At 45.3% G+C, this 23,668-nt stretch overlaps 1 protein-coding gene across 2 annotated transcripts; it reads right to left on the bottom strand.

Moving 5' to 3' along the window:
• Positions 1-620: 620 nt before the first annotated feature.
• Positions 621-21,976, bottom strand: slc5a2 (solute carrier family 5 member 2). Of its 2 annotated transcripts, XM_039764990.1 has the most exons (15): positions 21,813-21,976; positions 10,742-10,813; positions 10,564-10,668; positions 9,849-9,908; positions 9,640-9,744; positions 9,426-9,531; positions 6,692-6,772; positions 6,382-6,611; positions 6,165-6,300; positions 5,974-6,081; positions 5,359-5,509; positions 5,083-5,251; positions 4,771-4,986; positions 2,262-2,400; positions 621-1,084 (listed from the first exon to the last, which is right to left on the bottom strand). In XM_039764990.1, the coding sequence occupies exons 1-15, from the start codon at positions 21,951-21,953 to the stop codon at positions 867-869; spliced, it is 2,037 nt and encodes a 678-aa protein (XP_039620924.1). In that variant the 5' UTR covers positions 21,954-21,976; the 3' UTR covers positions 621-866. The 2 variants fall into 2 exon arrangements, with proteins under 2 accessions (XP_039620924.1, XP_039620925.1); XM_039764991.1 differs by lacking the exon at positions 5,974-6,081.
• Between the last annotated feature and the right edge of the window lie 1,692 nt (positions 21,977-23,668).

Genomic DNA, 23,668 nt, shown 5'->3' on the forward strand with positions numbered 1-23,668 from the left:
GAATCCTACTTTGCGAAAATTCATTTATCACGGTAGAGTCTGGAACGGATTAACCGTGAGAAACGAGGGTTCACTGTATATAGTTTTCGGTTACTTAAAACGCCGCAATTACAAAAGAACGTATTCCAAACAGAGAGCTATCGCCCCCTTAAAGAAAGAGATGGTCAAAGCTGCAATATCTTCAGCGGCCTCTGGTAGGCAGCATTATACTGACGGTAATGGAAACTATAAGGTAAACCCCTAAGACCAACAATGACCCTATAAAAGACCACAACCACCATTTAAGGTTGACCACCAGTATCTGAAAGTGAACATACAGTGCATTAGAGAATCAAAGCTACAGTGTCCTCCATGCTGTCTATGTGACCATATTTGAATGAGTCGTGACCTGATCCTTCCTACTACGCCAGAATCTAACCAGACTGGAATCTTCTCAGTGTGAAGATATTTGTTTAGCCCGGCTTCACTCTATGGACTGCAAACAGTTCATCTGAATGGATGACATCCTGGTGACGAGTTCAGACTCCTATAGTTCAAGGTTTGTAACAAAATATCATCATAATTACATCAATCCTCAGTGCCCCTTCTCCCAATTTAATTAGACTTCCCAAATAGACTTGACAGCAGACACGGGTTCTTTATTCAATTCAGTAGGTCCTCGATGTAACAAAACTTCAATTGCTTCACCACACACACTCTCCAACAGCTTCGCTGGAGTGGACCCCAGGACACCAGTCTCTAATCATCTGGTTTTCTAAATGTGGAGGTCGACGCTTCATTGCATTCACACCCATGATGGGCGCCCCCACATGGTGGAGCATTAAAAGGGACTCCACGCTCCAGTGGACAGGCGTACCAGCATCTTCTCAGGCATAGTGAGCCCAGAGGAAAACAGCCACAGCCATCATAACAAGCGCATTAGCATTGACGATGTTCTTCCACAGGGGGTCCTCGCTGATATCGGTCAGCTGCTTTGATGCGGCAGCCATTTCCTCCTCCGTAGGCTCGGGGGCTTGAGATGAGTCGACTCCGCAGAACCAGCTGAAACAGCGCCGCAGTGGGGATGACGATGACGACTTTGTCTCTGCGTACCAAGAAAAAGGGGGGTCACTACGGAGAGGGTGGGGGGACTAAAGTGGGAGAAAGAAAGGAGGGTGGGGCGTGAAAATGGAGAGAGGAGGAGAACAGAAAGGCAATGTGAAGAAGGAAAAAGTGTCAAAGTAGGGATACATGGGAAAAAGAGGTGGGACATAAAAATGGGCAGAGATGAAATCGGGGAACAGAATGAGGAGGAGGAGAAAATTAGGAAAAGAGGGATACATGGAAAAATGGAGAAGAGAGCAAAGGAGAAAAGAAAGAGAGAAAGAGAAAAAATTCCATCTGTCTTATTACGTTTATGGTCATGGTGAGCCAAGGAACTGAGGAGAATGAAGGGACCAACCCAGGATGGGGTACCAGTCCATCACTGGGCACCCACACTCACAGACACTCATACTGGACAAATGGGGAATGGTGAGGATTTGGTGAAAAAAACACAGGAAATGAACGGATGACCAGTCAGAAGAAGAGTCTGATGTTTCAAGGGCTAGGACTGGAACCTTATAGTCTTAAGTGGGGACAGCAGGTACAGATGATTGAGGAATGGGTAGAATAAGATGTGGGAAAGGAATAAAAGGATAATTGAAAGAGAAGGTCAGTAAATAGATAAGCAATGTTTGTGGTACCAGAAGTGGGGTAAAAGAAAAACACGAGAGCACCGAAAGGAGAGCGACTGTGCACAGAAATTCCCGATGTCTCATCCAGCATCTCCAGTCTAACTGACCACATTCAACAAGCAGCATCAGGACTAAAAGCTCACCGTGATCAAGCAAAAGCCATCCAGTCATTTCTCCTGATCATCCTGGATTCACCACTCTTTTAATCTGCTGTCTCAAAACCATAGACCTACCGTCACTAAACGGTGGGCAACTGAACTGGACCAGGGTGAGTCAACGGCAGAGGTGGATCCTTCATCAAAGGGGGCAACATGATGGAATATGCGAAACCTTACAAAACCTGAGCCAGGTATCTCTTCACCATCTCAATCTCTGTGAAGTAACACTGGCCACATTCTGTAACGTTCCCCTTTGATCTCCATATGAGTGTCTTTCAAAACTGGCTTGAGCAAGCATTGATGTACTGGGGATGAAACGAAAGTGGAAGAGGGCAAGCGCAGATCTAGGAAGGTTAAATATTAGAAGGAAAGCTGTGGAGGCAGATACCTTCCAACTCCATCTGGTTTCTCACAGTGCCATTCTCTGCTGCTTCTCTGCGAGCTTTCCTCATGTGCTCCTCTTCCTCGGCATCTAAATCATCTCGCGGCTCTTTGCTGTTCCTCAGACTGAAGACTAGGCGGTGGAGCTGAGAACCAAACGTGAAAACAACTCACACTGGTATCTACTTTCATTTCATATAGTGCCTTTCATATCTATCTATCTATCTATCTATCTATCTATCTATCTATCTATCTATCTATCTATCTATAATATAGCATCTTTCACATATGTAAATCTGTCTAACTCTGTCAAATATACTAAAATTGATTTCCATAGTTCTATTACATAGGTCCTTACCCTTTAAACCTATCTAATCTTGCCAACTACACTATAATTAATTTCTATCTTTGTATTATTTAGTGACTTATCTATTATAAATCCATTTATGATATCCTGCCAACTACACTAAAATGTATTTCTATCTATCTATCTATCTATCTATCTATCTATCTATCTATCTATCTATCTATCTATCTATCTATCTATCTATCTATCTATCTATCAACTACACTACAATTAATCTATATCCTTCCATTACAAAATGCTATATTTAGCTATACTTATCTATCTAATCCTACCAACTACGCTACAATTAATTTATACCTTTATACATTTCTATTATATATTGTCTTATCTATTATATATCAGCTTATATGATCCTGCCAACTACACTAAAATGTATTTATATTATATATCGTCCTATACATCTATATGTCTTATCCTGCCAACTACACTATAATTAATCTATATCCCTCCATTACATAGTGCCATATTTATCTGTATATAAATCTATGTAATTCTGCCAACAACACTAAAATGTCTATCTATCTATCTATCTATCTATCTATCTATCTATCTATCTATCTATCTATCTATCTATCCAATCCTGCCAACTATGCTACAATTAATTTATACCTTTCTATTATATATTGCCTTATCTATAATATATCAGTTTATATTATCCTGCCAACTACACTAAACTGTATTTATATTATATATTGTCCTATACATCTCTATATATAATCCTGCCAACTACACTAAATTAATTTCTTTCTTTCTATTATATAATTCTCTCAACTACTACAATGAATTTCTATCTTTTTGCATAGTGCCGTATATGGCAAGCCAAATTAACATTTAGAGATATCTCAAAATGGATTTTAAGATATCTGGAAATGCATTTTAGATATCTCAAATTGACTTACAGATATCTAAAAATGCATCTATTTTAAGATATCTAAAAAGCACTTTATGATATCTTAAATAGATTTCAAGATATCTTGAAATGATATGCTGTAGATTTTGAAATATCTGAAATGCATTTTAAGATATCTTTAATGCAATTCGAGATATCTTGAAATACGTTCCTGTGCATTTTGAGATATCGCAAATACATTTTGAGATATCTCAAAATCACTTCCTGTAACATTTCCTATTCTTTCAATGGGACTTCCTGTCTATTTCGAGATATCCCAAAATGAATTTGGGATATCTTAAAATGAGAAGGAAGTTATTTTGAGATATCTCGAAATATAATTTAGATATCTTAAAAAGCATTCAAGATATCTTGAAATTCATTTTTTTTCAGATATCTGAAATACATTTTTAGATATCTAAAATTAATTTCATGATATCTTAAAATGGGTCTCTGCTCCATTTCAGATATCTAACAATGTATTTCAAGATATCTAAAATGCATTTTAAGATATCTTTAAAAGGACACTCAATTATTTCAAGATATCTCAATAGCATTTTCAGATATCTACAATACAATTTAAGATATCTTATAATAAACAAGTAGTCCCATTGAAATAATAGGCAATTTTACAGGAAATGATTTTGAGATATCTTGAAATGCATTTAAGATATCTTAAAATGCATGAAAGGTCAATTTAAGATATCTGAAAATTCATTTGAGATATCTTGAAATGCAGACACAATTATTTTGAGATATCTGAAACTGTATTTGAGATATCTTGAAATACATTTGAGATATCTCAAAATGTATTGCAGATATCTTAAAATGTAAAGGAAATTGTTTTAAGATATCTCAAAGCGAGTTTCAGATATCTTAAAAAGTAAATTACATTTTAAGATATCCAAAATTCATTTTGAGATATCTCTAAATGTTAATTTGGCTTGCCATAGCCGTATCTATCTATGTATAAACCTATCTAATGCTGCCAAATACACTAAAATTAATTTCTAACTTTCTCTTATATAGTGCTTTATCTATCTACATTTTTTATGTCTGTCTAATCCTGCCAACTACACTGTAATTAATTTCTCTCTTTTTATTAGATAGCGTCTGTCTATCTATCTATCTATCTATCTATCTATCTATCTATCTATCTATCTATCTATGGTCCTCCGAACAACAGTACAATTAATTTCTGTTTCTATTATATAGTGTCCTACCTCTCTGTTTGTAAATGCTCATTTTGGACCTACTCACGTGTCTCTCTTCAATCTCCGGTGTGCAGAAACTAATGATGAGCACAAAGACAGCAGTTATAAAGAAGAGGATGATGGCAAAATACAGATAGTGGACACCACAGATAATGCTGGGGCAAGCAGATGGGAAAAGACAGCTCCCTGTCCCATAGGTGAACTCTGGAATCATCCGGGCCAGTCCAATGAGCAGCCCGCCAATCAGCCCCCAGAATGCACCCTGCATGAAAGGGGCGGAGCATCAAAGGCACTTAGAGAGTGACAGTATGTAAACTGCGGCACAGGACAAGAGAACATTCAGGATGACCCTACTCACTGGCTCATTCACCCTCTTCACAAAGACTGCCAGGAGGAAGACAGAGGCTATGGGTGGCGCGAGGTAGCTGGTGACGGACTGGATGTAGTCAAAGAGCTGCCCGCTCTGAGCTGCCTGAACCACAGGAATCCAGGCGATACTCACGGCTACAATGCACAAAACCCAGACCCTGCGGACACATAAAGGAGCTGGAGAAGATCATGAGGCAGTGGGACTCCATCACCAGACATTGGGTGTAACAGGAGACATCTGGATCACAGTGCCATCTTCACTCACCTCCCCACAATCATAAGCTCACGGTCCCGGGCCTGAGGGCGAATCTTGGTCCAAATATCCATAGTGAAGAGAGTACTGCTGCTGTTGAAGATGGAGGCCAATGAACTCATCAGGGCGGCCAGCATCACGGCCAGCATCATCCCTCGAAGGCCTGCAGTGGACCAGACAAAATGACTTTGACGGTCTTGCGGTCTGAGAAGATAAGGTTTAAACGAGTGAACAGCTCATCACTCTATCATGACTGTCTGGCCATTGGAAGCACTGCAAGGTCCGTAATACAGAAGAGAAATAGGAGGGCATAGTTTTAGGTCTTTGCTCCCTGGGCTGTATGGTGGCAGTTTCTGGCCCTTGAGATCCCATAGAGTTTGAATGTGTGCAGAGGCTCAGTGGTGGTGTCCAAACCTGAGATGGGCTAACTGGTTTGAACCCTTTTGGAGGTGGAAGGTTGGCATTGTGTTTCAAAGTGTATGGTCTAATGGCTGAGACTGTAGGTTGCCACTACAATTAGGACCCTGTAAGATGCCATGTTAGTGTTCAAGATGACCTGATTGTCAGAATGTGGACCCCCTCCCACTTCAGGCCTCTCTCCACCCAACAGGTGGACATGCATCTTACCATCTGGCATGAGGGTGACCACCAGCTTAGGGTAGGCGATGTTGGAACAGCCCACTTTTGTGCCACAGATTTCCTCGCACTTTTCGGGCACAACACAAGCCACTTCATCTGCAGAAAGAAAGCGACTGAGAGATGGTTAGTAAGCCTGTCCTTCACGAGTCTTCGGTTCTCCTCCTCTATGCTGCTCTCACCAGGATACAGGACCCGGCTGATCATTCCAGGGAACACCATCAGGAACATCGGAAGCAGTTTGAGATACCCGCACAGGATGCAGCCAGCCTTGACGTGTGTGAGGTTCTTGGCAGCCAGACAGCGTTGAACAATGACCTGCATGGAAACGCCTGGCATTAGGGAAAAGGGCACAGACTTGGGCCAATTTGTCTCGTCTATGAAGGGTCCTTGGGTTACCTGATCACTGCACCAGTACCAGCAGCCGACAACGGCAATGCCAAAGATGACGCCCGGCCAGGGCAGGTCCCCCGTGATGGGACTCCTCAGAATGTTGTAGGCGTCGGGACGGGGGGTGTAGCACTGAGTGGAGATGTTGTACTCCTCGGGCCGTGGGGACTCGATGAGGCTCGGTGTGGCTTGCATGTACATGTCGAAGAGGCCGCTGTACCCACCGACTTCATAGAATGCTGCGCAAATGTAAAGGGAAGGTGAATCAGAGCAGTGATGAGGGGGAAACAAGGTGCCCCCCGTGTTGCCCTCTACTTACAGAATCCCATAAGCACAAAAGCTCCAGCGATCATGACCAGCGTCTGGACGGTGTCGGTGTACATGAGGGCTGCAAGGCCACCTGGGTAAAGGAGCGACAGCACTGAGGTTAGGTCACTTGTGGGCATCGCAAGAACCAGCGACACAAGGATGGCATGATCCTCCTTTAGAAGGAGAATCGATTATTGGGACCACAAATGCTGGCAGCAAAGTGGTCTCTTTAAAGTAAATGTGACCCCCTTGCTGGGTAAAGAGGAGGACAGGCTGCCTGGGGGTAACTTGGCTCTTTGCATTTGTATGTGGCAGAAACCCTCAAGGTAGTGTGCCGTCTGTGACAGTCAGTGAGAGATGCAGGAGTCGGGGTCCCGTTACAGTATATGTGGGCACCTGATTGGCACTGGGATGAAGAGACCACCTGGGGGTTGTTGTTTGGTCATCTTGATGGTGGATCATTTTTAAAGGGACAGGCAACCCTCAGCATCTGTCTCCTCTTGTATCCTGAAGAAGCCACAGAGTTGGGGGCCCTTTACAGCATATGCGGACCCCTGATTGGCACTGGGATGAAGAGACCACCGGAGGGGGGGCGGGTGGGGAATTTATTTGTACCTACAGATGGGAACTCACATGTAAAAGGACAGGCAACCCTACAGCTAGTCTGTCCCCTCTTGTATCCTGAAGGAGTCACAAAGCTGGGGACCCCTGACTGGCACTGGGAAGAAGAGACCACCTAGTGGGTTGTTGTTTGGTCCTCTTGATGGTGGCTAATTTGTAAAGGGACAGGCAACCCCTCAGCTAGTCTGTCCTCTCCAACGTTCTGTAGGAGTTGCGGGACCCCTTATATTATATGTGGGCCCCTGATTGATATTGAAGAGGAGAGCAGAGACTACCAGGGGTTTACCTGCACCTATAGATGGGACCTCAGATGTAAAGTGATGGACAACCCCAGGGCAGTCTGCCCCAAAGAGTTTCAGCTTTTTGACCTCCCATGGAGGACCCTGCAGGATTTTGGGAGGGACAGACCACCTGAGGGCTGCCTGTCGTTATAAATCAGAGCTGGGGTCTTAGGGCCACATCTGCACTTGGTGCCCAGTTCCCATTCAAAGGTGTTTATCAAACTCCAAACATCACATCCACCCCAATTCCAAGCGGGGTTCATGAATCAGGACCCCCTTTACAGAATATAGGGTGCCTTGATTGATATTGTGCAGGACAGAGTGACTACCAGGGGGCTGCCCGCCCTTTCAGATTGGGGGGTCTCACATAGTCTGTCCACTCCAATATTCAGCAATGGTCACAGGGGATGGGGCCCCTTTCCAATAAACGTGGGCTCAGACAGACCACCAGGGGTTAACTACAAGTACAGACTGGAGTTGCAGCCTCTTGATCATGTAGGACCCTGCTGCTTATTGGGAAGGAAAGACTACCTTATAGATGAGAGCTGGGGGCTGGTGGGGGGGGGGCTGGCTTAGCCCCAAAGCTGTATAAAGGGGTGCAAAGGGGGGGTTAAACCCCAAATAAAATATCCTCCTCAATATCAAGCAGGGGGTTGCAGGGTTGGGGGCCTATCACAGTATATGAGGACCCTTCATTAATGCTAGTTAAGCAGGCTACCGGGGGGCTGCTTGCTCTTATAGATAGCTACGACAGGCACCCCCCACCATGTAGTCAGTCCTTCCCAAAACCCAGAAGGGGTCCCATAATGTGGGCATTGCAAAGGTGGCCCCTAATAATTAATGGGGGAGGTAGTTGACTTTAGGCTTTCTTGCACCTGTAGATGGGGGCTCAATCGTAAAGGGGCAGTGGCTTGTCCTCCTGAATCTGCAGCAGGGGTTCTGGGTAATCAAGACCCCTTTACAAGATATGTGGATCCTGGCTAGAAACTGAGAAGGGCGGACCACTATAGAAGTGAGCTGGACGGGGGACTAGGGTCCAAGACTGTAGCAACACCCCGGGTCTTGTTCTCACGTTTAGGGGCTGGCTGTCCATTGTATGGTGTAGGAGATCAGGGCCCCTTGACTGCATGGGTGGTCTTCCTCCTCGGGACAATGCAAAGGAGAGACCACTATAAATGGGAGCAGAGGGGCTCAGGGCAGGCCACCACAATAACCAGCGGGGGTTTGTGGCAGAATTAGACAGATGTGGACCCCTGTCTGAAACTGGGTTTGCAGACTACCTGGGGCTCCCTGGCATCCTAATGTAAAGGGGCAGAAAGCCAGCAGCTATCCTGTGGTTTCCAATCTCCAAAGTGCATTAGTGGTCCGTGGCAGTGCAAGCCTTTTAGTTTCGGGTCCCCCGTACTTCACTGTGCGCCGCCAATGAGATCTCGATGAGGGAGTTTGCTGATTGTGCTTGAATTTGAACAGGAAGGCCTCACCCAGGTAGCCAGGAGGGCCCACGTCTGCTGTAAAGGGTCCCGTCTCCTACCTGCACGTCTGACCCACACTTAGCCCCCTCTATACTGTAGCCCCCTCTGTACTGTCTTCATAACAAAATCTCTTTCAGAGGGAGATGGCTCTTCAGAATTTCAAGGAGGAGGGGGTCACTGATGATGATGCCAGGAATTTTCTTGCTGGGTTTGCCATAAGAGGGTCTACATATCACCAGGCTTCACCCTCCACCGGTGGTCTGTTAGACTCTTAGACTGCTAGAAGACTTTTGAATGGGATTTCCCAGCTCAGTAGAGTTTCACCAAGAAGAATTCTCCAGAACAAACCTCGTCAAAGACATCAGTGTACCTGTGACTGTGTAGAGAGCGGTGATGGACAGGAGAGCAATGACGGCCACATAGATGTTCCAGCCGAGGGCCTGCTGGATGAACACCGCGCCTGAGAACATGTCCACCTGACAGGATGAGAGACGACAAGACGATGATGTGGTTGGTGGTTAGAAAGCAAGGAGCATCCTGATCTCTAGGGTTCAAGAAGCCCCCCATCTGGGCTGAGTACTTACAGACACCTTGGTGAAAATGTAGAGGAACAAAGAGATGATGGAGAGGTACAGCCGTATCCTGCTCCCACCAAAACGCTTCCTCAGGTACTGCGGCATGGTGATCACCTAAGACAGGTGAGTGAGAGGGGAGGAAGAACACAAATGAGCCTTTGGAACGAGCCTTGTGTTAGTCTACCTGAGCCCCCAGCAGATAGGTGGGAAACACTTACCCCAGCAGTGAGGTAGACCGGCACGAACACCCAACCGAGAAGGAGCACGATGAACAAAGCCTGCAGGCAAGAAGGAAAAACCAGACATTGAAGCACAGGGGACCCAAATGACAATGAGAGTGAATCTAGAGTAGAGACGGGTAAAGTGAAGTGGAGGGGAACTCATGGAACGAAGGTCTGGTCCAAGGCGAACAAAGACATGGTGGTAACAGCATCCCTCACATTAGTATTCCATAACGGAAGAAGAGAAGGGAACACGCAGTAAACGTCAGGACAATGGGGAACTCGCAATGACAGTTTCAACATTTCCCACTCATGTAACTGGGGACATTTAAGGGCCTGTTATTGAAGCCCCCCACAGGGCTGCCTGGGCCATTTAGAAAAAGCGGGTCAAGTGAGTCAGACGTTCAACGGGTTATCTCTACAGCCCTGAGCCCCCAGCTCACGATTCACCTCCTGCGTGGTTGTGCCTAATGACGCCATCCGTCTTTCTTCATCTGGGTCTTCCCGGTTGTTTTCCGGGTTCAGGGTGCTCAGTGGCGCCCTCTACAGCTGACACATCATAATAAACAATGGATTGAGTTTAGCATTTGTACCTTTTTATAGAAATCTAAACTTTCATTTATCTCCCACTCAGGATATGGCTTACTTGAGTGAGAATTTTAAGTTGAAGGGCTCTAATGAAGTGTTCATTTAGGGTTTCAGATTCACTTACATTCCACTCGAAGCCTCCCACCGCAATGCCATTGGCCGCTCCGGTGCCAGCGAGTCCCACAAAGTGCCCACTTCCAATATTACTGGCAAACAGAGAGGCTCCCACCTGTCAAAGAGACAGCCAGTGGTTATAATCTGGTAAAGCCATGTCCGCCGGAGAGGATGGGTGGGATACTCACAGGCCACCATATCATGCTCCTTCCTGCCAGGAAGTACCCGCCCACTGTGCCACGATTGGTCCGACACATTGACTGAAAGACAAGGCAACCAATCATTGACTCAATTATTCTTATTAAGTGCACTTCCAAGCCCTGTGCTGTAATATTTAGAAAACTAACCTGGAAAATGAAATGCAGAATAAGCACAAAGTATGATATTTCAAAATAAAAATAATGAAATATATAAAAATATATACTTATATACTGTATATATATATATATATATATTCTTGACAATACACTATATACTGTACACACTCACACACACAAATATATACATACACACACATACATATTTATTTATTTATTTATTTATTTATTCTCTAGCATACACGTCTAGGGACCTCCATCTTGGTTCTGAAAAGGTGAGCAGTTCCACCTCGGGTAGAGAGGGGGCAGTGATGATGACATTATCTTCTCCTTCCTCCTATGCAAATAAGTGGAAACACCCAACAAGAACGACAGACTCCGCCCTACTGCCCCAAGAAAACTCCGCCCCACTGGTCTCAGCCCTTTAAAGCCAGCCCATTCCTGGACGCTGGCATCAGATGTCAAACTGACACAGCCAGAGGTCAGAGCTCCCACAAGTGTATATGAGTGTTAAATGCCACGTGTTGTTATTTTTGTTCAGCCGTATTTTTTTGGGGGTGGCACGGTGGCACAGTAGCACAGTGGGTAGCACTGCTGCCTTGCAGTTAGGAGACCCGTCTGGGTTCGCTTCCCGGGTCCTCCCTGCTTGCAGTTTGCATGTTCTCCCCGTGTCTGTGTGGGTTTCCTCCCACAGTCCAAAAACATGTAGATGAGGTGCATTGGTGGTCCTAAATTGTCCCTACTGTGTGCTTGGTGTGTGTGTGCCCTGCGGTGGGCTGGCACCCTGCCCGGGGTTTGTTTCCTGCCTTGCTCCTTGTGTTGGCTGGGATTGGCTCCAGCAGACCCCCGTGACCCTGTAGTTAGGATATAGCGGGTTGGATGATGGATGGATGTATTTTTTTGTTTCAATTTAAAGGGTTTCATGTAGTGATACCCCAACCTTTCTTTGACTTCTTGACTTCCTGGACCCCCATACAATGTATTTATTGCATGAGATTCGATGATGTATATGCAGAACTCTCTGTCCAGTAAAAGGCGCATTCACATGTATGTATGTATACATAAAGTGGCACTGCTTGTGCTACTGTAGGGGGCACACACTCAAGACCCCCACCTACCCCAGGTTGTCGAAGCCTAATCATACTGATGACCCGCTTTGGACAACGAGGATTGAAGTCCACCACCCACCAGCACCCTAAATGGGCTTCAGCCGGCACCGCACAGAGGGGCACAAATTCCAACTTTACAGATGGCTAATTATCTAAAGTTTTCTTTAAAAAGACAGGAAACAAAGGAGACGGAAACTGAGTAACACAAATGGGACCCAGCGCTTTGTCTCCATTAATTAATCGTTGAACTGTCAAGTCTTCCTGCATTATTATTACATTTCCTTGCCAGTGCCGGTCAACCCAGTAGACAACAAAGGTTGGAAATTAGGTATGGTAAGGTGGGCGCGCACCCCTGACACGTGGGGGTTCACCAGCTGATATACGACTGAATGGCACTGAGGGGCGCCGTTTAGGTCAGTTCACAGGCGTTCGCTCCAGTCTCCCCCACCTATGGTTCCATGTGGGCTTCGACTGTCACTTTCTCCTCTATGGAACTTCAGAGGACTTTAAAGACCACCCGGTGCCCCTTGGTGTACGGAGCGTGCGCAGTTTTGCTTTCATAAACGGTAATCAATAACAGTATCACCGACGACCTTTTAGTTTGGGCGAATGGGGGTCCCCGTTAGTGTCCGGAGCGTGGGCCCCTTAACCCCTCAGATGACGACGCCTGTGTCGCCTGACGGACTGGCCAGCTCTGCATCTGTGAAGTTGTCAGTGTGCTCGGAGCCTGCACCTGTTGAATGGCGCTATAATGCCACGAGGTAAAAATCAAGCCGTATTAAGGTTCCCTTCAGTTGTCTGAATGTGGAAGGGAAAGGCGCTATAACAGCTCGCCGTATGTCACCTCTCATGTCTGGATACTCCTGTAGCCTTTACGTTGTGCCGGTTTTAGGGTGGCTGAAGTTCATTTGCAGGGAGTTTGCGCCCCCTGCTGGCAAAGAAAAAAAAAATACGTGCACGGGATAGCAACGGTTATTATCGATTTGTTTATTTCCTTATTTAGCAGGTGTCTTTATCCAAGGCGACTTACAAACCAAGTTATAATACATAGAAGAATGATTAGAAGGTAGGCCTACAAGTATGAAAAGCAGCAGAGAACAAAGTCAAACGAACAATAGGGGGTCGTACTACCTGCAACTAGACAGACAACAATCAGCGTCCTAAACTCTTCGTGCAGCGGGAGGAGACACTAAGCATTTCCAAAATCTTTCATGAAAAGGTGAAGCGTTTTCAAAAGACCCCGACAAGGGAAGAAATTGGGTGTAGTTCGAAAAGCCAAAAGGCGATCATTCCACAGGCAAAAAAAAAAAAAAATGGAAAAGCGTCGTCCAGTCTTGGCAGGACAGGCAGGGAGACTTCTTGAAGGGACCAATGGCTGGAGATGTTGAGGGGCAGAACCATTCAGAGAATCGTACGTCAAGAGTTTTCAACTGGAAACCAGTGAAGTGACCCAAGCAGAGAAGTAGGAGAAGTGAAACGAGGAACAGAGAACGCTCATCGCGAAGCCGCATTCTGAACGAGCTGGGACCCTCGTTTGTAAAGCGTTATAAGGCTCGAAATGTGCGCGCGCAGCTTCTTATGCAAACGTCGGGATTTATAAAAATTGGACGGAGGAATGCGTGAATATTTATGGCAATCCTGACTCACGTGTACACCGAAACTGGGAAATTGCGACACCTTCGATCAAAACCCGTTAAATGACGACTCGCATCCATTATTATAACCTTATGACATAAATCGCCCAGCCATTCTTATATGTGTGTTAACGTGACAGACATATTACACCTAACAGGTGATGCACAGACTGTATTTCAGTTGACCATACGTGATGTTATACTGCATGTGATGCCATGATGAGGCTGACAAGCATCACGCCTCCGTGGCGTCGGTAAACACGCGATTCTTTTCCTTTGAGGCAAACTCGCATTAAAACCTCCGCTTTTCATATGTTCTGTACTATTAGTAATTATGTCATTACATGTGCTGCCAGGTAATAGCGGCCACCCGCTCAGACGCTGGCACCTTATGTCTTTTCCGGACCCCCAGAACACAGAGGAGAGGCGCTATAATGCCGTCCTTGATCTTGTGCACTCAGTTGTGGAGCGCAGGCATGGATGCTCTTGAATTCAGGGGGCGGGGTCTCGACGCGTCTGAAGGAAGGCTGCCCAGCCAGCCAATGAACGTCTGGAACGTCGAGATTAATTAGCATCAGGGCTTGTTCACGTATTCCTATTTACAAGCCACTTGTGATTTAAACAGGTAAACTGCGTTGAAACTTGCGTATGGCAAATTTTATTAAATGAATTGAATGTTTATTGAATTTGATTATTAATTTTTTAGGAGGTGCACACAGTTTCCCGTTTTTTTTTAATTTAATTTTTCTTTTCTTTTTTGGCATACGCATATTTTCAAATTCTAGTTTTGTAAATGAGGCCGCCAGAGAGCTCTGATAGCAGTTAGAACATTAAAATATTGGAACGATTTAGACGAAAACTGGCCACCATTCGGCCCAACAAACCTCACCAGTCCTACCCACTTCATTCTTCCAAAATGCCAGCATAGATCACAAGATTGATGTTTTCTGGGCAGCATGCAGTGTGTCATATGCCATTTGGTATGGAATTCGTAAAAGCAGTATTCATTTTTGTGATGCGCCAACTGTTGGAATGACAAATGCAATGCATTTTATTAATAAAAATGTGATGCACCATCTGTGAAAATGGGGAATGCAATGCCTTTTATTGCTAGAAATGTTTCTGATGTACCGTCTGTTGGAATGACAAATGTGATGCATTTTATTATTAGAAATGTTTGTGAAATGCCATCTGTTGGAATGACAGAGTCATAGCAACTGGACAGACACACCGACAGACTCACTGACACTTGTACATTTATTAAGGTGGATGGTATTTCCTTTTTATGCACTGCTTTCAAAGTCTTTTTATTGAAAATGTAGAGCACCTTGCACACTTTTCTGTTATAATAAATACACGCTTAGCACTTTTCGACAGCTTGAGCCCCTTTTCTTGTGTCTGCCATTCCTAGGGGGTCAAGTTAACAACTGAGTGTCGGGTACCACTTGGCATGGTGGTCCCTTGACACACAGAGATGCCACAAACAGAAAGAGCGAGGTCCACAAAGCCCCAGAACTTCAGACTCACGAATCCGACGAAAATGAAGCCAACAGGCGTCAACAAACACGAACCTCCCAAATCACAAAACCTCAAATTTTCATCCAAAGAATGAAACGCGCAGAACATCCCACAGTAACTCGCACAGAAACACGGAGGTCAGTGACAGTAATGCAGGAGCCCACACAACTTGGCGGATTCGCCAGTGGGACACAAATGAAGTCGGCAGCCACCCACCCACACGCACACTGAAGTGCCTCTGCGGTTCATAGACTTTGGTGCAGCGTTTAACACGCCCGTTCCTCAGCACCCGACTGGAAAGCTAAGCAAGGTGGGCTTGAAGATCTCCCTCGGCAATTGGACCCCAGATTTCCTGACTGAGAGACCAATGGAAGCAGCACCACACTGAGCCCGGCTGCTCCACGGGGCTGGGTGCTCAGTCCACTGCTGTTCACTTTACTGATGCACAGCTCGAACCGCATCATCCAGTTTACTGACGGCACGACTGTGGTGGGCCTCATCAGCATACCGAGGGGAGGTACAAAGCCAACCACCTGTCTCTGAACGTAGACAGAGCAAAGGAGACAGATGTTGACCTCAGAAGAACTACACGCGTCCGTTCTCTTCTGCATATCGACGGCTCAAGGGAGGAGATCATCGAGAGCACCAGATTGCAGAACCGTACTTGGTCCCTCAACACCAGCTCTGTAGCCATGAAAGCCCAGCAGCATCTCTACTTACTGTGAAAGCCGAGGAAGATTCATCTCCCACCACCAATCCTCATCATCTCCTACAGAGGGACCACTGAGAGTATCCCGAACATCCCACTGTCTGGTTTGGGAGTTGCACCGTCACGGATTGCAAGAACCTGCAGCCGACAGAGCGGAGAGCTGAGAAGATCATCGGAGTGTCTCTCTCTACCCTCCATCACCGACATGCACACCACACGCTGCATCCGCAGAGCCGCCAGCACAGCGGAGGACCCGATGGACCCTCACTACGACTATTCACCCTCCCGCCGTCTGGAAAAAGGCACCAAAGCATTCGGGCCTTCACTACAAGAATGTGGCAAAGCTTCTTCGCTCAGACTCTTAAACACTCAGGGATTGCACCGATAAAACACACACACCTTCTCACTCGGCTGAGCTCGTGTCTTTATATTTGTATTTATTTAGTACTAGCTGTGTAAGCAGCCCGGCGTCCTAGAAACTATTGAAATCATCAGAAAATAAACGGAAATGTAGAGATGTCAGGTAATTGACAGGAACTCCTCTGGGCGTCTCTCTCCAAGGAGGATTCATCTTGCCGATCTGTTTGCCTCACTTGTGTATTAGCGGCTAAGCCAGTTTCTCATTTCTAGGCAGTCTCACTTTGGCGACAGAGCCAACTGTAGCCTCGACCTTCTGGGACGGACAGACAGACAGACTTCCACACGTAGATGTTTATATATAAGACTGGGGGTTCACCCTCTGCTCGCTTTGCTCGCCAACCCCCTGGGCCTGCACCCGCGTCTCTGCCGCTCATGTTGTGAAGAAGGGGGCTGAACGCACCTCAAGGAGACGCGGTCGCTCCTCCGAAACCTCCTCTTAAATGGCGATACAATGGGAAACAAATCCAATTTTTCTATTTACCTCCTCTTTGTTTGATCAGCTGCTGCCCTGTGGTGTGATCTGCATTTCTCGTGGCGTTTCAAACATTTAAAAGCCTCTACAGCAGCTGTCCTACTCTTTGTCTTTTACTTCCGGCCCTGAGCGTGGTTAAATCTTTTGGCACAAAGTCTCATCTTGCGGGATGTGAGTTCTTGATATTTTAGTTTACAAAAATCAGAAAATCTAACAACATCACATTAAACTTCGATAAATTCTGAAAAGAAATGATACCAAACGTATATATGTAGGTTTTAAAATAAGCCCGATTTAAAGCATGAGAAAGAAACGTCACATAAAATCGTTGCACTTTTAGGCTTAGGATTTTCTATACTGTATGGACAGAGTAGTTTATACTGCTACCTTCTTTATTCTTCCATTGTCATGTTCACATCTGTTCTTTCTGCTAGGATATTGTGACATTTTGGCACAACCTGCTACCGTTTTACACTTTTAGACACCACTTGGTCGTTGCTGCGCTGTGTGCCTTTGCACCATCTTGTGATGTTTCCACATGCGCTTTATGCGTCGTATATACTCGCTTATAAGATGGGTCTTGAAACCCGAAACATCGATCATAAAACACTTAATTTTATATATATTTTATATATACAGTATATATATATTACATCTTCTTGCCTCCTCCGATATCGCGTCAGTTTCTCAGCCACATCGAATTTTGCTGCATGCAGCAGCGCAGTTACAAATTTCTTTCGCCACTTCAACGACTTTTAATTTCGCAGCTTCATATTTTCTTCTAATCGCACGCTCCATTGTAGATAAGGGATGCTCTTACGAAAAAGGTGTATAAGTGTGTGGGATACAAAACACACAAATCAGTGCAAACGTCGCTTCAGAATAGTTCGGGTATCACCATGTGGTGACGTAGGCACAATAGAGAGAGAGAGAGAGGTTAGGAGCACACGCTGATACAGCGCATGGCCACACCCACATAGAAAACAAAGGGGCGTGTGCTCCGTGGTGACTCTCTCAGGTGGGAGGGCGTTAGCGTATCGTAATCTCGTGGACCAATAGCGGGAGTTTTTCAAGGTCGACTTATACTATCGACATTATAAAATACCAGTGATTATACGATAACATCAAGTCCCGACTTATCCGTGGGAGAACTTCAACGCGAGTAGATGTTTTTTTGTAAGCTTGTGTTCTATGTAATGGCTCTGAGGCTTGGGATCTACGTTTGCCAGATTTGCAAGTTCGAATCCCGTAAAATGCCAGAAGTGACTCTACTCCGCTGGGCCCTCGAGCCAGGTCCCGAACCTGCGATTGCTCCATCCCGGGTATGACGTTAATCGTCACCCAGCCCTGCAAGCAGGTCCGAAAACTTGAGTGCCACCATAAAAAAAAAAAAAGCCTCCCATTGTTCCAGTGGGGTGCTGAGGTGTCACCCACGGCACTCGGGTCCCAATCCAGGTGGTCTGTCGTGTGGAGGTACGGCGACATGTCTCTTTTCCTCAAGAGGAGATCGAGACGGTGATTTTAAAATGAGTTCATCATGAACACGAGGACACAAAAGCTTGTTAAGGGGAAATTTCGCACAAACATTAGGAAGTTTTTCTTTACACAAAGAACGAGAGACACTTGAAATAAGCGACCGAGTAGTGTGGCAGACACGAGGACTTTAGGGACTTTCAAAACCCGACTTGATGTTTCTTTAGAAGAACTGGGTGGGCGGGACTGGCCAGCTTTGTTGGGCTGAATGGCCTGCACTCGTCCAGATTGTTCTGATGTCCTCTCTTGTGGTCCCGGGGCACCCTAACTCTAACTGCATGTGGTTGAAATGACAAGGAAATCTACTTGACTTGACTTGACAAAGACGGGTTGACAAAATCTCACCATTTCACTTCTTCATAGTCCTACACACACACAAACGCTGAGAGAGGCGCACACCCCAAAATGAAGAGTCTCCTGCAGTGACAGCGTGGTGTGATAAGGCCATCTTCAAAGACGGGACGAGAAGACCACCACCACAGATAGCCAAACACACACAAACACACCCATAAAGTCAAGTCAGAGTCATACCCGAGGGCTTAGAGGGGTAACAACACAGACGTACAATAAATGGAGACCCCCAAACAGAGATCCAGAGCCCCGCATTACACACAGTCAGACGGGCGCCAAAGTCCAGACACGTAAGATGGAGGCACACAGATAGCCAGACACCTTTGGACACCTCCAGCCATCACCCCCCTCCAGGAGCCATGCCTCACTACACACACACACACACACACACACACGCTGAGAAGCCTTTGACCCCTAAAGTGATGATTTGTGTATCTTTTACACTTCATTAAGGATCAGACAACATGTTTCTGTTCTTGTTTTCCTCTAATGATTAATTCCACCGCTGGCACCGTCTCTTTTCCTCCTCCTGAGTGTCACAATCAGTGCTGTAGGATGGAGTTGCGGCTAAGTGGTGGTCGGTGGGTTGGTGGGGGCTGGTGGCGGGCGCCTTAGAGGCCATCCTGCCAGCACATTAAAAGCCCGACAGACTGGATGGTAATGGCTTACTTGGCCCCACTGGTGAAAGTCAAAAAGAGAAGATCCAGAAATAACCTGCTTAATAATTCAAAGGGAGCGAACTGACAGTTATTAACTACAGGGGGCCACAAAGTCAGCGTTCTCTGCTTGGCCTGGACATTGCAGTTTGCTCCCACGCCAGCTTGCAATGAGGTCACCTTTTCATGGGTGTGGTCACCTGCACCTTTCAGTCCTAAGGGTTATCACTCCATTCAGTTTATCTAAATTTGAAACCTTGAAAAGTAAAGTCGCCAGGGTCTCGACAAGGAGTGACAGAGACTGGAGGGCAACCATCTGTCAGTTCTTACACCAGCTAAGGCCAGCTTCCAGTCCCTGGATCTGCAGCCTGTCCTTCCAGTTTTGGGTGCAAAGCAGGACCCAGCTGAGTATGCGATGACAGTCATAGTTCACACTGGCACACACAATGAAACAAGTGTCATGAAAAAATACGGTAGGAAAACCAGCAGACCTGGAGGAAAAAGTCATAGAGACACAATGAGAACCTGGAGATACGGACAGACTCGAAGACTCGAACCCAAGACACACCTCCACGCTACCATGGCAACCAACTCCAGGTCGGTGACATTTTAATTTCATATGTCACATTTCATTTGGGCTACTTCCTAAAGTTAATTATGATGACATTTACAGAAATACAAAATTCAATTAAATAAAGGAGGCTGGGCACACAGGACACCTAGGGGGCGCAATTTCTCTGGCTAGCACAGATAGATAGATAGATAGATAGATAGATAGATAGATAGATAGATAATGAAAGTCACTATATAATTGATAGATAGATAGATAGATCGATAGATAATGAAAGTCACTATATAATTGATAGATAGATAGATAGATAGATAGATAGATAGATAGATAGATAGATAGATAGATAGATAGATAGATAGAATTTGATATAGTAGGTAGGATTAGATAGATAGATAGATAGATAGATAGATAGATAGATAGATAGATAGATAGATAGATAGATAGATAGATAGATAGATGAAAGGCGCTATATAATAGATAGATAGATAGATAGATAGATAGATAGATAGATAGATAGAATTTGATATAGTAGGTAGGATTAGATAGATAGATAGATAGATAGATAGATAGATAGATAGATAGATAGATAGATAGATAGAATATGATATAGTAGGTAGGGATAGATAGATAGATAGATAGATAGATAGATAGATAGATAGATAGATAGATAGATAGATGATGGGAAGAGGGGTCTTGGGAAGGTGACAGAAAGTTGATCAGGAGCCCCTCCAGCTCACTACCCCACTTTAATAGCCGAGTGTCCTGGGAGTAGTTTGGCCTGGGGTTCAGCATTTCAGGGGTACCCACAGCCATTCCTCAGCCCATAGGTCATCTATAGTCATCTGCTAGAAGCCGTCCCTGGCCTGGGCAAAAAAAAAGTCCCTTTGGGCCAATGGCTGCTCTATCCAGAAGCCTGGTACGCTGCTGTTTTTAGTGAAGACTGGACTAGTGAGATGGGGAGAAGACGGACGTTCGAGAAAAAGTTGAAGTAGGTGACTAAACGAAGTAGAAAGTGGACCAGTCATACTATGATGGAAATCAAGTTTAAACCCTTGCTTAGTGAGACCCCATGAGACTGTCACTGTATTGTGCTTCCCTTTGTTTTTGTACCCAGTGTCTCAACAGAATCTAATCTGACCACAAGTCTATCAAGACCAGTAGTGTGTACGATCCAAACGGGATCTTACCCTGTTTGATGAAACATAAGCTGTGATCTCACCTTTAGGGACAAACTAGCTGTCTGATAAAAGTCCAGTTCTAATGTACTAAGACAAAAAGAACTTCCAATCCAAACTAAGTCCTGCTCTCATGTCCTGTCTGGTGAAAATCATTCCCTCGTCTCCCAAATCCAGCACAGCTTTTGATCAATAAATGATCCAAATCTACTAAATCAAAAACATCCAAGATGAGCAACCAAATTTTAGATGACTTCATAACAGATATCTACCCCCACGGTAGCCTTTGTATCACCCTGGCATAACACTATGAAGCCTTAGTGGGCCTTGCTGTTTTCCTATTCATTTCCACCTCAACAACTTTTAGACCAGAAGGATTTTACTGGACTCCGTATCTAACCATGCATTTGTATCCACTGGCCAGCTCCATGATCCACATCAGCTCTATGTTGATGACGCAGTGGCAGTTCCACCACCTTCCAGTAATGAGACTGTAGTTCAGGACATGAACCAAATCCATCCATCCATCCGTTCTCCAACCTGCTGAATCCCAACTACAGGGTCACGGGGGTCTGCTGGAGCCAATCCCAGCCAACACAGAGCACAAGGCAGGAACCAATCCTGGGCAGGGTGCCAACCCACCGCAGATGAACCAAATCCTCCTCCATAATCCTACCCTCCACTGACCGGTCCGCATTAAATGCCAACGAATGTAAATGAGGTCATAAATGAGTAATGCCCAGCAGAATTTACTAAGTCTAACAAAAAATAAAAAGACAGAGGGACATACTCACCCACAGTCCCACAGAAATGACCACGACGAAGTAACATAAAATGACGCAGATGTCAGCCGCATTATTGATCATCACTTTGGAGTCTTCTGATTCTTTGGAGATCGGGGACTCTGTGGTCCCCATGTCATGCAGACGTGACATCCCGGCTCCTTAAACTATGAAAGAGTCCCACAGATCTTGGGCGCCAACGTGCTTTACTGCACATTTTGACGTTTTTACCACGGTTTGTGCACACAGGGGGAGGGTGGTGGCTAATCGCTAATCTGTTAGAGTTAATGAATGTAATGGAGGAGATGCTGGGGACAAAAAGTTCACAACTTGAAAAATTTTCCTTTAATGAATGCTCATCCATTTTGCAAGTCAGCATTATTGTGAGTTTTGCCACCTGAGGTGAGCAGACTTGCCTACCATAATAAGAAAAAGTTGAACTGGACCCCTTTGTGAATCCTCTTGCTTTGAGAGCCATTTCATAACATTTCCCTTTGCTGAGCTCTCATCCACTTCACAAGTTAACTTTATTGTGAGTTCAGCAGCCTGAGGTGAGCTGACATGGCCACCATGTTAATGAAAAGATGAACCGGTCCCCTTTGTGGATCCTCTTGTTCTGACGGCCATTTTATAACATTTTCCTTCAGTGACCTCTCATCCACTTTGCAGGTCAACATTTCTGAGACGTCATCCACCTGACGTAAGCCTACTAGTCCAACATGGTAAGTAAAACCTACTGGGCCCCTCTGTAAATCCTCATCTTTAATAACAGGCAGATTACAAAATGTCCCTTTGCTGAACTCTCATCCACTTTACAAGTCAACATAATTGCAAGAACAACTTCCCGAGGCAAGCACACTACACCATGTTAAGAAAAACTTATGGGACCCCTCTGTTAATCCTCTTCTTTTTAAACAGCCACACCATAAAACTTCCCTTTGCTGAGCTCTCATCCCCTTCACAAGTCAACATTATTGTGAGTCCAGCAGCCAGAGGTGAGCTGACTTGGCCACCATGTTAATGTAAGGATGAACTGGACCCTTTTGTGGATCCTCTTGTCCTGATGGATATTTTATAACATTCTCTTTTAGTGAACTCTCATCCACTTTGCAGGTCAACGTTACTGAGACTTCAGCAGCTCGAGGTAAGCCTGCTAGCCTAACATGTGAAGAAAAACCGACCGGACCCCTCTGACAATCCTCTTCTTTTATAACAACCACATTCCCTTTGCTGAACTCTCATCCACTACACAAGTCAACCTTATTGTGGGTTCAGCAGCCTGAGGTGGGCTGATTTGCCCACTGGATCAGGCGAATGGGACTCTCTCTCAGTCCTCTTAATTTGCCAGCCTGCTATCAGGTGCTGGTTTGAGAAGTCAATGTGAAAATACATGCGAAAGATGTTATCAGCACACTGACCCAGTCCTTAGCCAACTTTAAAAAGCTGAATATTTGTGGAAAAAGATTTAATTCTTTGAATGTGTTGTTTTCCGATTTTGTAGAGGATATTCTCCATGGGCTCCTGAAAGTCAGCTTTAAGCCGTCCACGACAGGAGATGCAGGTGAACATGTAAGACACCTGAGATCTGATGACACCTCTGCTCTGACCAAGTGGCTGGACCCGACTTGCTGAGATCTCAGGACATACAGCCACAAGGACCCAGCCGGACTTTACCTCCACCTCACTCCATCACCACCAAAATGTCTGCTTTGAGCTCTCTGAGGTCTCACATCAGAAGATTTTCCTTTTATCAACACTCAGATAAGATTAATAAGTCTGTGCCAAATTGCACTGATGCCACTGCATCGAAATGAGCTCACACACACAGCACTGTAATTGAAAAAAATGGAGGAAATGCTAACTATCGG

Source organism: Polypterus senegalus, chromosome 10 (genome assembly GCF_016835505.1).
Source record: "Polypterus senegalus isolate Bchr_013 chromosome 10, ASM1683550v1, whole genome shotgun sequence".
Lineage (NCBI taxonomy): Eukaryota > Metazoa > Chordata > Cladistia > Polypteriformes > Polypteridae > Polypterus > Polypterus senegalus.